The sequence below is a fragment of the Homarus americanus genome, unplaced genomic scaffold (genome assembly GCF_018991925.1).
Source record: "Homarus americanus isolate GMGI-L3 unplaced genomic scaffold, GMGI_Hamer_2.0 scaffold21914, whole genome shotgun sequence".
NCBI lineage: Eukaryota > Metazoa > Arthropoda > Malacostraca > Decapoda > Nephropidae > Homarus > Homarus americanus.
In genome coordinates this window covers 1,268,311-1,286,840 of record NW_024719665.1, presented here as the reverse complement: position 1 = coordinate 1,286,840, position 18,530 = coordinate 1,268,311, and the positions used below count along the sequence as shown (strand labels likewise).

The following is an 18,530-nucleotide window of genomic DNA, read 5'->3' as shown; positions in this document are numbered from 1 at the left end:
AAAAGTAATATGATGAAAGCAAGAAAATAGACGGAAGGACAGTGACATACACGGGAGCTGTCCCCAGGCCCACAAATTGCCCTTTCCACAGTCACCAAAAATACTGTTCTTTCACCAATGAACAATATGTTTATTCTGTCACCTGAAGAGGAGTAAATAGATCTGTTCATTCTAATTCCCTGAACATAAGTTTGTTTTCTGGATGCAATGCTTGAAAAGTGCTTTAATTCTGAATGAGGCTCATTGAGAGACCCCTGCCTCTGTAATGTTCTCTAAACGTAAAGTGATAAAAGATGAAACAGGAGGGTGTGTACGGTGAGTTATAATGTGAATGTGGACAAAGATCAGTGACTACAAGAACAGTTTCTCTACTCTAATAGTGGAGTGGTGCTGACAAATGGGACTAGTACTATCAGATCTACATTCTCTGCAGAAAATACGGCTGAAGTATTTACACAATTCAGTTGTTATCTACAATTACTTTTATTTTGAACATTAAAATATACTGTACTGTATATTATTTTACAATTCGTATCTAATTCTAGAGTTTATATACGGTATACTCTACTTATATAATATCTTATATATGTAGAACTTCTCATAATATAGGACTATCCTATTACAAGTCCTTGTAAATATGAACAATGAGAATGAATCAAATACAATATGAATGATATATTAATTCATTCACCAATGTGTAATGGCCAATAATATAAACATGTCCGAGAGAAAGCAAATGTACAAATAAACACCACACATTAGGTCTTTTAATAAATGTACATCACAATCTGTATTAAAGTTCACATTAGCTGCTGTTATTTTCTTTGTACTAAACAATGGTAACTTTTCTGCTGGAGGTGACAAGATTTTGTTCCTCCCCTGTTTTCTCTACCTCACCATCCTCTCCCTTAGGATATGCAGATGAACCTCCTCGACGTTTCCTACTCCCACCATCAATACTATTACTAGAGTTGTCGAAATCATCAAGCAATATTCTCGACTGAGGTCTTCCTGAACATTCCTCCCCATGCCCTTCTCCTCTTCCTGCTCTCCCATTATCCTCGAGTTCCTTGAAGTGTTGTGATGAGAGGAGGCTCGTACCAGGGTAGGTTGCGTCCCCAGTTACATTTTCGGACTCGCCATCATCATGAATACTGTTGTTGACAGACATTTTCTTTGCCACACCATTCATACTACTTGGCCTGCAATATTTTATGAAGGATCAGAAAACTAAAGATTTGATGCAAGTAATTATAAGAGCGTTAGTATTTTAAGCATTGTTTTTAAAATTTTAGAAGTTGTGTATGTTCACATGGAAAGATATCTTTTTATAATAATATTTTATACTATTACCAGTCAGGATTCAGGGGCTGTCATTCATCAGACCACCTGCTTGATCCACCTCACTCACCTAATCAGGACCCAAATAGTTCATTTCACTTTACTATAATTTATCCACTTGTCAGCTTACTAGTTGTTGCTTTCTTTTTGTTTTTTAGCCGACGGTAATGGGCCACTCCAACCTTCTTGCACTTCCTTGCAGTTCATTGGCTTATATATAATGTTTGATTAATATTGATATATCGCAAATAGATCCATATATACAGGAAGGATACCCAGTTGTGACTCACTTTAATGCTGAATTTAATGTATGTAAAGATATAACTGCTTGAAAACATTAACTTTCAAGATATGAGTGGAAAAACATTTGAAATAAAGAACATTTACCGTCGAAATAAAACAAATTCACGCTTTCAGAGAATACATTCACCACTTTTCGTTTCACTAATTATTTTGAATATCAAGACAAATGGCACCAAGCATATAAAACAATGGATAATAATGAAAATTGTATAAATAGTAGAATCAAGTGTAAATACCACATATTCACGTAAAGGTGTCGTATAAGATCCACAAAACTACAGATTGATCAGCCTACTAGAGGTCTTGGGTAAAACATATGAAAGGCTATACAGTATACAACAGATGCTCAGATAACACCTTGAAGATGAAGAACTTCTGTCCTACAAGCAGTTCTGATTCAGGGCAGACCACTCAATCAAGGACGCACCTCTAACCTAGTGACAAAACTACTTTTGCCAGAACAAAGGAGCATACAAGGAGTAAGAAAAGTTGGACAGAGTCCTCTTCCCAACACTGTGCACAAATGACCTTCCTGACCCTTTACACACCGACTCATTGACCATACATTACACCGACGAAGGAAATAGAATTAGTCCGACACAAACTAGGATTAGACCATCTGACAGACAAAGCACACAGTGAACTCGGACAGGTCACACACTGGAAGCTCGATTGGCGAATACAAAGAAACCCTAACAAATCACAAATCACCTACATCGGCACAAAAAAACGGCAACCCCACGACATGTACCGAAAACCTTATATCGACAACCAAACACCCATTCTTGTCAAACGGGACAAACGGAGTGTTAGGAGGGACCAACTGACCATCTGGCGAGGTTGGAAGAGGGGGGAGGCAAGGTGGAGTGTTTTGATTGACAGAGTGTCGTGAAGAATATTTTTTTTTTTATTAACTGAAGATATTTGTTTTAGCTCATAAAATTCATACAAATAACCCGGCCAGAATATAATTTACATTGCTGGAATTCTTACAATTTGATGATCATTTTGAATATAAACATCATAGATTTTGCATTAGACACACAAATTTTAGATCTAATGTAAGTATTTTGTTTACTCTGAGTAAATATGTTATCTTTTGTGCAAAATATATGACATTTATATTCAAAATATTCCTGGTCTTACAAGGAATCCAGCAATGTCAATTATATTATCCTAACTTTAGTTTGAGGTATTATTTATTACTATACCTTAAAATCTAGTGGTTTTCCCCCAAACATTTCTCAGGGAGGGAAGAGCCAGAGAGTGTGAGAAGAGGGGGAGGGAGTTGAGTCCATTATTTGAATGGACATTAACTTGGCGACTGTATTTCTCTATTTCTCTTAAGTATTAATTGTGTGCATGTACCATCATAAAATTAAGATGTTATTTTTACTAGAACATAGGTATTGTGTTGGAAAAAGTGGAGTTTGGGGGTCAGCCGGTCTCTATTTCATTTAATCCCATATGTTATGTTGTTCACTTTACGCGTTTCTCGCTTTACACGGGCCTCCGTGGGTTCAATTGACCGGGTTCAATTGACCGTGTAAAGCGGGTTCAATTGACCGTGTAAAGCGTGTAAAGCGAGGGTTCTCATGATAACTAGGTCTCTCACTATTCAAGCTGGGTATTAATTGTCTTATATACATAGTGAACATTTCATTTAATGGTTATAAAAACTCACCAAATTTTCAAACCTACATCACACTGAGCATAAGGGTTATCTCTAAAACTTTCACAACAAATATATCCTAAAGGTTATCACCCAAAAAGAACAAAAAATAGTTTATAAAAAAGGCTGCCACGATGCAACACATACAGTACAAGTATTTTACTTTATCTTCCTCATCCGTGGTGAGTTCACTAGCCAGACAGGTTAATATTTTGTTCCATAATGAAGAATATGTTTGGTTGGAATCTTAGAAAGAGACATTTGTTCGTACTGTAATTGGTTATGGTAACTTGAAGAGATGATACTTACTTCTTAGGACAACAGGTACAATAATCAGATAGGGTCCAGTGTTTACCAAACTCCTCGCCTTCTTCTAGTGTCTGTGGGAGATGCTGGTGAAGAGTCTCTGGCAGCAGGAGGGAGAATACCCCACCAAGGTTTAGGAGTACACCCATGATGATCAGTGGCAGTACCATCATCTCTGAACCCTGTTGATCAAGGTGAGTGATAATTTTTAACCATACTGTAACATCAATTACCTTAGCATAAACTCCATTTCTGGGATTAAATACCTTCCGTGTCACGTAACTGTATTTTCACGGCTAATCAACTACAGTACTGCATTGTATTTTAAGGTTAGACTTTCAATGTTGATGATGCCTGAAAATTTGGAATTAAAAGACAATTTCATGTATCTTGTCACACAATAAGAGTACATCAATTCTTTTGAAAGAGTAGAAACAGAACATGCATACAGAACATATTATAACAAAGAAAAGTTACCTTTCAGATTTTTTTGAGAAATGAGGAAAGTATTATGATGTGAAATTAGTTAAGCTGCCTACCGGTATATGACATGTAGTTCTGAGTGACTATTTTATTAGTAATATAGAGGCAGAGTACATCAATAATATAGTATGCTGTATGGCTAATGTGAGTAAAGGACAAAAGCCCCAAGGACAAAAGCCCCCCAGGACAAAAGTCCCCCAGAAGAAGTAATAAGAATTTTTAAATTGATTATTTTATTCTTTTACAGTTTATGAACACTCCTCTAACCTAACCTGAGAGATTGGAGCGCCTGAACTTGCCTAGCTTATACTACAGACGGGCAAGGGGGGACCTAGTTGAGGTGTATAAGCATCTCAGGGGGCACTACTCAGTTGAGTGTCCTTACTTGGAGCTGGCGGACGCTCGCCCCTCAAGGGGTCACAGCTCAAGATTGAAGAAGCCGCAAGTCCAGAAAACCGTGAGGGCAAACTTTTTCGGAGTGAGGGTTGTAAACTCTTGAAACAATCTGCCAGAAAGTGTTGTGACGGCACCGAGTGTGAGCTCTTTCAAGACAAGACTTGACCAACACTGGAGCGGGTTCAGGTACATTCAGGAGCCGGTGCATGCCCAGTATTTGCCAACAGTGCGTGACAGAGACGTGACCGATCGCCCAAGCGGCTAACAAGCCGATCAGTGGCGAAGAGGATAAAAGTAAAAGTAACCTCACCTCACCTAACCTAACCTAACCTAACTTAACTTAACCTAACCTAACCTAACCTAACCTAACTTACCTAACCTTCGGGAATTCTGTTATAGTTATAAAGAAGTATACAAGGAATGTTTATTAAATCTGCACTGACGTATGTTTTGTCTACTGGGGTAGTTACTCCCCTGACATTCAGTGACCTCACTGGGCCCGAGGGTCACCTCAGTAAATACAGAATGAACATGAAGGTAAAATATGTCGTCTTTTTTCTTTTCTATTTATTTAATAATGTTCTATATCAAAATTGAAAGAGTTATAATATTCTAATTATTTAAATTGTAATAATTTCATCTTTAAATGTATATATTTTTAATATTTCTAATGACCCTCTCTTTAACATAAAAACAGGAGCCTTCTCTCCTATTTTGCATTCTTACTGAGGGGCTTTTGTCCTAGGGGCTTTTGTCCTAGGGGGCTTTTGTCCTATGAGGCTTTTGTCCTTGGGAGCTTTTGTCCGGGCCCCGGCTAATGTACACTCGGTAAAAAAAACTATCGTACAGGTGGGGTCCGATGATTTTCCAACTGAACATTCCCGTTGTCTCGCGAGGGTTGGTAAGCCTGAATGCGAGACACTTCGTACTTAATTTGGGAGATGTTGTTAAATCTGAGTGGGGCTGTGTAACCAGTGGGGTTCCCTAGGGGTCAGTACTAGGCCCACTCTTGTTCATAATCTACATAAATCATCTAAATATTGGGATCAGCAGTGACATAAGCAAGTTTGAGGATGACACCAAAATAGGGCGGTAAATTAATTCAGGGCAGGGTGCAAACGCACTACAGGAGGATTTAAATAAACTGCAGGAGTGGTCAGAAAAATGGCAAATGAAATTCAACACCAGCAAGTGCAGCGTACTTAATATTGGAAAAACAAATACTGTCAATGTATACAGCCTTAACACCATCAACCTAGAGAAGTCGACTTGTGAAGAGACTTAGGGGTACTTGTAAGCCCGGACCTACGGCCTAGAAAACAGTGCGTTAATGTTCGAAATAAGGCAAACAGAGTTTTAGGGTTTATATCTAGAAGTGTAAGTAATAAGAGTGCAGAGGTCTTATTGCAACTATATCTTGTGCTAGTCAGGCCGCACCTCGATTATGAGGTTCAGTTCTGGTGCCATTATTATAGAATGGATATCAATTCACTGGAGTCGGTGCAGCGAAGAATGACGAAAATGATTCCGGGACTTAGAAACCTTCCATATCAGGATAAGTTAAAGAAACTAAACTTGCATTCCCTAGAAAGACGAAGAGTGCGGGGAGATATGATAGAAGTATTTAAGTGGGTGAAAGGAATCAATAAAGGGGATATAGATAAAGTTCTTATAATATCCGAGCAGGATAGGACTCTTAGCAACGGATTTAAGTTGGATAAGTTTAGGTTTAGGAGGGAGATAGGAAGGAACTGGTTCACAAATAGGGTGGTGGACGAATGGAACAAGCTTAGCAACTTTGTAGTAAGTGCTGGAACGCTGGAAAGTTTTAAAAGGAGGCTAGATAAATTCATGGATGATAGAGAGTGGGAGTAACTCTCGACAGGAGCTGCCATGCATAGGCCAACCGGCCTATTGCAGACTCCTTATTTTCTTATGTTCTTAAATGTTCCACACACCGTGGACTACAGTAACCATGGAAGTGGATGAGTTGCCATATAGTAATGTTTGGCAGAATTAGTGGATATAGTAAAGGTATAAGATTATTTGCAACCGAATTTTGAATCTGCATTTGTATTGCTACTTCACTTTGGGCTAATGCCACATTATACCATGCTGTTCCAAAAAATATGAATAGCTCCACAGTTTCGCATGCCGTCATAATGGAATTCGGCCCAACGACATTTTACCATACGGTCGATAATTCCGGAAAGTCTTGTACTGGGTTTCGTTTCAGAGTGCCGATCACTTGTTTCGAGCACGTGTGGCCAAACCCATACACACGCAGGGCTACCAATGCGAGGAATGCCTCGTAGGCCTTTTTTAAACACTTCGTTTAGTCAGTTTGTTTCGCGCAGGAATTGTAACGGTAGTTTTTTTGACCGAGTCTACACACAATACAACTTTTAAAAAATATATCCATACTGTAGCATGTTACTTTCCAAAAACTAAGCCTATGTTATAGAAAAGCATAATTGAGTTTTAATCTTCAAATACAGTATTCAAGTATCCCTGAAAATGCACTCCTTGAGAGAGCTTCCCCTGAGAGGGTGACTGAGGCAGAAGAGTTTCCAGGCCGCTCTATTACTGTACTACCAGGTACACACCTTCATCGCTCTATTTATCCTTCTTTCTCTGTAATAAATTATTCCGTCTTTACCTCCCATGATATCGGCAGCTTCCCTCTGCCCAACATACCTGCCCCTATGCACCATCTTCACAATTATTTTCTACTACATCTTTTTAAAATGTCCATATCATCTCAGCAAATCTCTCTTTTTCCCATATAGTAGGAGTTCTTAGGGTGAAAATACTTCACTTTCGATGGATCGGATATAGACCAGAAAATAGAGTATGAGGTCTAGGCCTTGCGACCAGTATTAGAAGTTAGGATAGTTCTCTGCACGTTCCTGTGACCATTGCTCAAACTCTGGGGCGTTGGATGACTTGAGCTCTGTTTTCATCAGCTTGAATAAAGATGCAGCTGCAGCTTGGTATAATAGCAAGTCTTGGTTATATGTGACGCCTCTAGACGTGCACGACCAGAACTTGTCATAACTCCAGATTCAGTGAGAGCCAGTGACAATCCACTGTGGTTGAATAGGAACCCGGGCACTGTTTAATAACTTTCTCCAAGTGGAGACCTCCCAGGATTAAACAGAACTTATCCTGCCCATACCTTGTTTAGTTTATCAGTGTCTTCAACCCAAGTTTACCGTTCAAGTGTACCCTCCACATTTAATGTATGGTTTTCATTTACCGTTTTTCTTCGAATTAATGGTCTTTTACTCTAAGTAATGATCCAGAACCTACAAAGGCAGATTTACGCTTAAACATAAATGGGCGTGCAACATATTTTTGCATTTCATACTCTCTCTTTTATCGTAGCTCAAAATTAGTGCTCTAAATCGCTTTTTCGTGCCCCCAAAAATCTAGAGTAGACACCAAACACGACTACATTAGGGCCTTTGCCTTAGACGCACATGCTGTACATACTGCGTCATGAGTGGGTGCGGTCACATTTTTTTTGCAATTTTGGTTATAGCTTAAAATTAACCTGTTCTACCTCCACTAACCCGACAATTTCCTTTCGATTGACCTAAAAATGGAGTATCTTGCTCAAAAAATTGCCGAGATAGTGATTTGCGCTAATTATGACCAATTAAGGCCAATTAGGACCAATTAACAGCATTGTCCAGCTGGGTTCCGGCCCTAAATCATCTTACAATCACTTCAGCTACTACCATGCAAAGTTTCGTTGCTGTACTGGAAAATGAAATATCATGCCATTTTTCTTCCATTAGAACTCCTACTAATACCACCCCTCCACAATTAACACCTTCTCTGCCATTTCAAATATATTTCCTCTTCTAATTTACTTAGCAATTATGTGATAAGGTTTTCCTCACAGGGAAGATTTACATTGATTGGTAGTTCTCACCAAGTAGTTGATGAGTGGGATGACAATGGGGCCAATCATCCCTGCCACTGCTGACACAGACAAACCCATCCCCCTCACCACTGTTGGGTACAACTCAGAGGCCATCAGTGGAAGTACCACAAAGGAGGAAGAGATGCCAAACTTGCCCACACAGTAGAGAATCAGTGTCACCAAAGGGTCTGTTAGAGACAAAAGTTCATGGAGAGCAACAATGAATATACACAGCATGAAAAAAGTAATACTGTACTACGACTAATAATATGTAAATAGGAATAAAAAAGTTAATCATCTCCTCTCAAATATGAAAACTTTGCCATCATGTTCTTTCCATTAATTATCAACAGCTCCTACCACAATTTTCACAGTACAGTATTCTATTATAGATAAACACATCAAACAGACAAAAGAGATCTGAGCTGTAAACATATCACCATATACCACAAAACACTGTTAGGTTATTTTAGCAACACTAGTGTAGAAGAAGTAATTATCATAAGGCTCTTTTCTTTATAAATTTGTTATTCCAAGTCACTATACTTATTTACCCAGGCATACTCATCTTTACCTATTTTATAAGCTTCTCTTTAGCTACCACTAACCATTCTGTGTGACAACAGTAGCAACACAAGCACTGCCTCCTACAACCATGGAGAAGCAGAGGGTCCATCTCCGACCCCAGTACTCCATTGATGGCCACAGGAATAGGTAAGTGGGTAATTCAGCAACACCAGCCAGAAAGAAGTTGAGGTAGGGGTCCCCGCCCAGAGCTGGTGCATAATATGACAGGCCCACATACACAGACGTGTTGGTGAACCTGTTGGTAGAGAGTTATGTTGGTTGGCTTATTGGCAATTTTGCTAATGATGGAGACTTATTACAAAGGTCACACAAGGAAGAAGGTGCACTATGTTATTAAGCTAGCTGGGGGTAATTCTTGGGGCATCTGTTGCAGCTTCCGGTTACCCGTGGAATCACCAAATAGAGGTGAACTGGAAGCAATATTCATAAATGTTTATGGGTTAATTTTTCAAAGCCCAAATGGTCTTTTGTCCATTTATTAAGAAAAAACTAATGCACAATAATTGGGATATCACCGTAATTAACGCTATGAGCCGTGAGCGTTAATAATGGACGAAGCTTTGGGTGTATCTAACATCTTAGAGCACATGTCTCAGTGGCTCAGAGACGGGAGTACAACTAGCGATAGCCGGCTACCTAATTGATGACTCTGCGGTCAAGGTGTGAGGGCACAGTGGGAATACACTGTCACATGTCCACTTGATGACTACTCACGGCTCATAGGAAAGTTACTGTGGGTGATGTAATTATATAAACCTAATGTATGTAACCCACATTTATATAAGTATTACTGTCTGTTAGACAGGAGCTAATAGACATATGTACAAGAGCAAATTTAACAAAACATCCAAAAATACGAAAAATACTATTTTTGTAATTTTTTCCCAACTAATAATGAAAATAAGCTTAGTTATTTCATTAATTTACATCATTATTCTCTTACACTCATATTGTTATTAAGTTTACAGATAATAAGCTTTCAATGTGTAATAATTCTCCTACATTCTCCACATAAGAAATGTGGAAAGACTTAATAAACTCAGTGCAGTTAGTGACGATCACCATCCCTAAAACACGAGCACAAGAGGTATACCTTAAAGATGGCACAGAACCTCAAGTGAGTACCAGAGTATAGTAATTTGTACATAACCTGACCTGACAATTCACCAACAAAAAGACGACAAAGACCTCAGTGACAAATTGAAAGAGATACTCACTGACACAATATGGGAATGCTCAACTAAAGATCAGAAGAGGCCAATACAATACGTCAGGGTACAGGAAGATGGAGAAGTCGAAGTAGTGTTGCAGCTCTCCCAATAGTATGGATAAGAGGCGAACTAATTGTAAATAATGTTAACATAGTGCATGCTATAGCTTTAAGTAATACTGCAAACCCAAAGAGAACAAAATCTCAGGTGATAATGTATATGAGTGATTCTACTAACCCTGTAGACTCCGAGTCTTCAAAGAGGACAAAAACAGAAACCTGGCCAATCAAGTGTTGGTACACAAATGCCTGTTTAATAAAACCGATGTATTGGGCACATTTGTGGACACAAAACAACCAGATATCATTGTAATTGGCGAGTCCTCGGGGTAGAGAATGTGCCTCAAGGTGAATTTTGTTTACTTGTACGTACCAGGGAATTCACCCACGAAACAAAAGAGACAGGGCAACAAGAGGTGGTGGTGTACTACCATGTGGCAAGGAGTACCTGATAGTAACCAGTAATGACGAGCAAATGGAAATGGGATCATTAGAGTCAGTTTGGTGCTATTTGATAGTTCAATACAAAAGCAAGCTGACATAGGTGTGTGCTAAAGGGCTGAGTCAACCTTAGGGAAGGAAGTAGCATATCTTCAGAGTCATCCAGAGAGCATCAAGAGCACACGACCTCATCATGAGAGACTTAATTATGAGACAATAGACTGGGTGAATCTTGCCACATAAGTCAAGGGAGAAGAATTCCTTGATTTCACATTCAAGCTTCATTCCTCACGAGCGGAGACAATATTTTAGATTTAGTCTTGGCGACTGAGGAAGCATGATAGACGAGGTCCACGTCAGGAGAAACTAACTCTGACCAGCAACCACTACACATTAAGATGGAATACAATCCTTGAAGATAGTCGAGAGAAAGTAGTTGAGAAGGATTACTATAACTTTAAGCATTACCAACTCATGAGAGACAAACTACAGAGAGTTAACTGGTCCCTGCCTTATTCAGTGGCAGGGACCATGGCAGGAAAATTGATACAATAGTTGAATGGGTGGAGATAGTTTTGATGCATGGATCGTGTGGTCCAGCATACTGCACAGTTCCTACTTTTTACTTTTACTTTTACACTCTTCACCACTGATCGGTTCGTTAGCTGCTTGGGTGATTGGTCACGTCTCTGTTACGCACTGTTGGCAAGTATAGTACAGTACTGGGCATGCATCGGCTCTGGAATGTACCTGAACCTGCTTCAGTGTTGGTCAAGCCTGGTCTTGAAAGAGCTCACACTCGGTGCCATCACAACACTTTCTAGCAGATTGTTCCAAGAGTTCACAAATCTCACTCCAAAAAAATTTGCCCTCACAGTTTTCTGGATTTGCGGCTTCTTCAATCTTGAGCTGTGACCCCTTGTGGGGCGAGCGTCCGCCAGCTCCTCCAAGTAAGGACACTCGACTGAGTAGTGCCCCTTGAGATGCTTATACACCTCAATTAGGTCGCCCCTTGCCCGTCTGTAGTATAAGCCAGGCAAGTTCAGGCGCTCCAATCTCTCAGGGTAGCTGAGGTGCCGAAGTGCAGGTTGCCACATGAAAACACCCTGAGAGGCCACCAGTTGCGTGCTCAGTCAACAATTGGTAAATTGGTCACTCGTTTCAAACAAACGGGAAGTGGCCAGCCAAAAACTGCAACAGATGCACAAACAAAAGATATGGTTCTTGACAACATCGTAAACTGTCCACTTAAGTCCTTAGGAAAGTTATCCCAGAAAACGTGTCTCAACAAGGTCCATTCAATGCATTCTTATAGCAAACCATTCCCACCCATACAACATCCACCTCGTCCAGGAACTGCACCATGACGACACAGACCGTTGTGTGGAATACTACCAGAGGTTTTTACATCATGGATGGCTTCAACAACGCATCATGTTCAGCGATGAAGCAGTATTTCACTAGAGTGGTCATGTCAACAGGCATAATGCATGCTATTGGGCCTGTGAGAACCCCCAAGGGATGGAGGAAGGTCAGGTGCAATTTGATCCACGAATTTTGGTGTGCTGCGCTCTGGGGGGATCGGTTGAGAGGTCCATACTTTTTCGATGTCAATATGTTTATGTCTTAATATGTTGCAAACATTTCTCATTCCCAAATTGGATGAAGTTCCACTGGCAGAATGGATGAAGATGTGGTTTCAGCATGAGGGTACACCACCACAGTTTGCAATCATCGTCCAGAGCTTCTAAGATGAAACATTCCCAGGCAAGTGGATCAGACGGTGAGGGCCCGCTGAATGACCTGGACCTAGGTCTCCGGATCTTATGCCTCTTGACTTTTTCTTGTGGGGTCATCTCAAGTCACTTGTCTATGCTGATCGACCCAGAACCATACGTGATCTAAAAGATGCGATCACACCTGAGTGTGCCAATATCACTACCAACATGTTGGGGATATATTATACTGTCATGACTATGACAATGAAGTGCAAGACATTCGTGACCTTCTGACTGTGAAATACAATATGGCACGCAGTGTTGATCCTACAACAACAGATACTTCCCCTGCTGAACCACCAATGATGAAGAGGAACAAGTTCTTTGCCCTGGCCAACTGGTTTTCTACACCAAGATCAACTCCATCAGAAACTGAGGTCTCACTTTGCCTCAATCAGCCATGTCTACAGGAAGATGGTGATCCCCTTGGCTACTGGAGGGCCAAGCAGCCTGAGTTTCCTGTCCTCACCAGGCTTGCAGCAAAGTACCTGGCCATTCCTGCTACATCGGCTCCTGTGGATCGACTGTTCGCCATTGCTGGCAAGCTCTTCAGGCCAGAGAGATGCAATTTAAGCGATAAAAGATTTGAGCAACTTATGATGATCAGATGTAATCATCAGTAACTTGGACGCATTCATATTTTGTTTATTAATACAAAGAATTAAACCATTTGAACTTTTGGTTGGTAAAGAATGTGATTGGTTTGTATGGTAGAGCATTGTTGATAAAAAAAAGTTAATTTGAAACCTCGAATTTTTATTTCTTTCTGTTAGATTAATGGTAGATTAGAATTGATTTTGAATTGAAAAGCATTTGAATTGAATTGAATGAAATATCGTCCATAATGAATTTAATTGAATTGGAATTGAAGATTTTTTTTACGAATGAAACTGAATTGACAAAAATGAATTGACCCCATCTCTGGGCCTCCATAGGACTAACAACCCTTCAGACAAGATACAGTGGGGCATATCTCACTGAAACGCTCTAAATTATGAAGGGATGGAATACGTGAACCTGGGATATTTATTTTTTTTGTGATGTCATGCACCAACAACACGAGGGGACATAACCACATAGCAAACTCACCAAGTTATCATGCAGAACGAACATAAGGAAATACTTCTTTGCACACAGGGTAGTAGACATTTGGAATGGTCTACCAATCCAAGCTGAAGGTGATAATGAGATAGTGTAAGAAAATACTGGAAAACCTAACATACCAGATGAAGGTGATAATGAGAGTCTTGCGGCACAGGTTGGGGGTCTTGAAGAGATCGAGAACACCATATGATTGTTGAATCTTCTCATCCTCCTTCCCAGACATGTACTTTTCCACCTCGAACTTCCGCTGTAAAAGTTAAACTTGAAGTTAAATTTAAAAAAAAAAGAACTATTTAGGTGAGATTGATATACAGAATGACATCCAGTAAAGGATAAATCAAGAATTATTTAAAGGAGACTAAAGTGCCATTATCTCATAAAATAAGTCAATTTGCTGTGTACTTATGGACAGACAGACAATGGCAACACTATCTGCCTCTTCCATATCCATGATGGCATAACAACATAAAACCACTTTTACCTTGTACAAAAATTAGCACTTAACATTGTATTAGGGTACAGTATATAAAAATTATACTAAGTGATATTTTTTAACAATCATACAAATAAATTATTCTAACTCTTGCAGACATTTATCCCAGCTACTTGGTCTGACAACAAACCAATTTACAGCTCCTCCCCGACTTACGACCTACTCGACTTACGACTACCCGGACATAAGACTGCCTCAGTCGTACCAAAATTGTGTAAAATTACGTATTTTCGAGTCCCAACGTCAGTGATTGCGCTGCGTACTGACAAAATTTTCGTTTGTAATTCACTTTAAAATGACTGGCAAGCTTAAAAGTGAGAGTTTTGTGGTGCTGAGAAGAAAAAGAGACACCCATTTTAGATTTTCTATGTATTATTTAAGCATTTTTGATTTACGACCTGGATTTGGGTCCCTAACCCCGTCGTAAGTCGGGGAGGAGCTTAGCTTAACTACTTCCTAAGTCTGGAGGTAAATACTATTAATTTACCCTAAGATTGGCCATGTAGTCAGGGGACAGTGTCTTGCCATTGACTCTGGCCATCTTCTTCATGATCTTCTCTGCTTCTGGGAGTCGGCCATTTGCTAGCAGCCATCGAGGGGATTCCGGCAACACCCTATAGGAGGAGGAAAGACAAGACAAGTTTAAAATGTTTCGGTATAAACTTTTTCTACTGTAACTTCAGCTAAGCTAAGCTAATATAAACTAACAAGAATATGATAGTTAAATGAAGTAACATGAATTCATCACCACTAACAAAGACTTCTTGATCCCCACTATAAACAGAAGGAAACAAACACATTAATAAAAACGGTGAACTAGTTACCAGCAGTAAAAAGACTGATTCTACCTGGTCACAGAAAAGCACACTCACTGATGGTAGTGATTAAGTCAGGCTAGGTTGAGTCTCTTCATAATACGAACAAGACACACGATAAAAAACGTCAGTATCAACCACCAAAAGACAAACACTTACCACCAGAAGAAAAAGAAGGCGAGGAAGGGGATGGTGGTGGCAAGGGCAAGCTGGGCCCAACTCACCAGATAAGCCACTCCTGCCAGCATGATGAGGGTGCAGGAGTAAGCCACGTTTATGATCACCGTCGTGTAGGTCCTCTTGGTAGGTCCCACCAGCTCGATGGCTACCAACAACAACACAATAAGTATAACAATTTGAGTTAAGGAAATTAACTTGGAATAATATAGTTTTATTTGGTTTTCGTCACACACACACACACACACACACACACACAGAGCTGACCTAAGACCATGGGCGTGGACATGATGGCTGGCACGGTGAAGCCCACGCCCACACGACACACCATCCACCAGGTGAAGGAGGGCGTGAAGGCCGTGGCTATCCCAAAGGCACACTCGATCACCAGGTAGATGAAGAAAGCAGGTCGACGCCCACACCTGGGGACGACAAGTATAGATAAGCAGATAGATGTAGAAGGCTGGCTGACAGTTGGCTCCACTCTTGTGTTTACCAATTAACGTTGCCAATCCTCTCTTTCCCTGAGGTGTGAACCCCCTCAACTCTGAAGTGTAAATTCGAAGCATTCTCTAGTGAGCAGGAGGGAGAGGAGAGGGCTTGATTTTTTATTTTGCCGCTTGCAGTGGCTTATTTATTGTGCACCCCACACTCATCCTGTGAGCGGTAGCGCAAAAGGATTACAGAGTAGAGTTTACAACGGGTCATAATAATTAACCCCCGTTGTCAGGATATTATGGCACTGAATGTTACACAGTATTTCAATTACATTATTTGTAGAGGGTATGTCGGGGTAAGTGTCTTTCTGTGAGGGGAGAAGTAGGACTGGGGGTGAGGAGGGGAAAGTCGGTTGGGGAAGATTACATTGTAGAATAACGCTTTGATAATACCAACGGGGTTTCCTCAGCTGAATGCTATCGTTTAGAGCAGGCCAGATGAAAATAATAAAATTATAATAGGACGACAGGGGGAAGAACTCATCTTCTAAGTAAGGTGTCTACAAAAAGGAGGCATTTATAAGCAAATAGATTATGAATATGTTTTAATATAAATGTTGTAGAAGCAGCGAAGTTATTTAACCCCTAGAGTACGAGATGGAACTTCCCCGAGTGAATAAAATTGTGTGGCGGTAGCCAGAATAAAATAGATAAGAAAGCATAGTACTGAAGGGACTAATTAGCAGTCAAAACAATCAAGAAGTGGGAACCACATATTTATTGTAATAAAACTTGATGTGAAAAAAAATAGTTGAGTTGCCAGCTGTCCGGTACAGAATCAGAAAACCACAAATTTCAGTTGTGCCAAAGTAGACAAGGCCTTATTCAGCCTATTGGCGTCATGTTACACATATAATCACATAACAAAACAATGTTTGGATCACCTGAAGAATCATCACCCCAGGTTATTCCACCTGAAGAATTGTCACCCCAGCCTGCTCCACCTGAAGAATAATCACCCCAGCCCACAGTGAATATAATTTGTATAATTAGGATAACATAAATATATTCCATTGTGTTGTGCATCTTTATTGTGAAAAGTTAAAAGAAAAATAAGAATAATATAAACCTAACTTCACCCAACCATGGAGGGTCCTGACCCCACCTGAAGAATTGTCACCCCAGGTGTTGCCACCTGAAGATTCATCACCCCAGGATATTCACTTGAAGAATTGTCACCCTGCCAAACTCTGGGGTGACAATTCTTCAGGTGATCCCACTCTTTTTCTGCGTTTGATCTCTATCACCCAATTGCTGATCCTAATTATTGATGCCGTCACAAACTTTTCGGGTGAGAATTGTGAACTCTTGGAACAACCTGCCAGAGAGTGTTGTGACGGCTGTTTCAAGACCAGACTTGACCAACACTGGAGCAGGTTCAGGTACTATCGTGGACAAAAGTTCGCCTTAGTGAAACGGAGACACGGGAATGAGTCTCCGAACTGACTTACCCAGATTAATTATCTGGTGCGGGTGTGCTGTGTGGGTCGATACTGCTTCAGTTTGGGAAGGAGGGAACTTTTGTCCACGATAGTACATTCGGGAGCGAGTGCATGTCCAATACTTGCCAACAGTGTGTAACAGAGAAGTGACCGATCGCCCAAGCAGCTAAAGAGTCGGTCAGTGGTGAAGAGGATAAAAGTAAAGTATTACTGTACTCATGATGTCACTATCAAGCTCTTTCATCATCCTACAATCATCATATTACTGACCAAGTAACTAGACATGATCTTTCACCCTACATTCATGATCATAATTACTGATAACTTCACCAACTTTATTTTCAACCAATCACCGCATGTGTCAACGCTGGCGACACGAGACAAGACAGAAAGTGTATAAGCAGGGCCGTAACAGGTCGCTGAGAGGCTGACAAACATTCCCAACACAAGTAGATATTCGGTGGCCGGTAATAAAGTCACAGGGAAAAAAGTCACAGAAAAAAGTCACAATTTTGGCTAGGAAAAAAAGTCACAATTAATTTATGGTGACCGGTAATAAAGGTTAGGTTAGGTTAGGTTAGGGTAGGTTAATTTACCATCAGTTCTGCATATTCCTTTACTGAAACTGACTGACATATTAACCTTAAAAAATGTGAGAATTCGATAGTTAACTTTTCTTTTTTTCTGTGACTTTTTTACCTGTGACTTTTTACCTGGATTAAGATATTCTGGGGTCGTAATGGACGAGTTGACGGTTCTGGGTAAACACAAGAAATACACTCTGCCACGTTAGTAGAGTGATACGGTAGATATAATGTGTAATAAAGTCCTGCTATAATACTGTATTACAACAAACATTCCGCCAACAACCACCACTACTACAACAACAAACACCACAACAACAACAATAACAGTATTACCATCCAAACAGCTATGACAACAACAACCACAACAGCAGTAATCATCACAAAAACAACCATGACAACAACAACCACAACAATAACGACTACCACCATCACAACAACCACCACCACAAACAAAACAGGTGGGTGGATATTTTACCTACAGCTCAAGTTTGCCTACGGGAACTAATTAACACCTGCATGAAGATCCATTAGGGTGAGGCGACGCATTAAGGCCACCATCAAGTATAATTGTCTATCATCAAATATAATCTAACCTTAATTGGATGGATATACCTGTTGTGACTCATCCTGCCCGTGTGTGTGTGGTGTAATGGACAGCGTGCTCGCTCAGCAGCGGACCGGACTCGGTGCTACACTAACATGTCTCCTGACTCAGGTGTGGTTGTTGTGTTTACACTCACCAAACACTGGGTCATCAGTCAACTTAGGGTGTGTGTGTTGTCTACAGCTTCTACACCTTAAACACTGGGTCATGCAGCTCGTTAACTTAGGGTGTTGTTTCACCACAAACACTCATGCTCAGGGTGTGGTTGCTGTGTTGGTGACAGCTTCTACACCTTAAACACT

General features: G+C 40.3%; 1 protein-coding gene across 1 annotated transcript in view; it reads right to left on the bottom strand.

Annotated features, from left to right (window-relative positions):
• LOC121860234 (beta-alanine transporter-like) overlaps positions 1-18,530 on the bottom strand; it is a gene marked incomplete at its 3' end in the record, with an annotated part of 54,299 nt that continues 35,769 nt past the window's right edge. Inside the window, 8 exon segments of the mRNA XM_042357322.1 lie at positions 1-1,202; positions 3,626-3,804; positions 8,442-8,620; positions 9,041-9,255; positions 13,733-13,860; positions 14,594-14,720; positions 15,081-15,246; positions 15,366-15,520. Coding sequence (XP_042213256.1) covers positions 830-1,202; positions 3,626-3,804; positions 8,442-8,620; positions 9,041-9,255; positions 13,733-13,860; positions 14,594-14,720; positions 15,081-15,246; positions 15,366-15,520 — 1,522 coding nt within the window.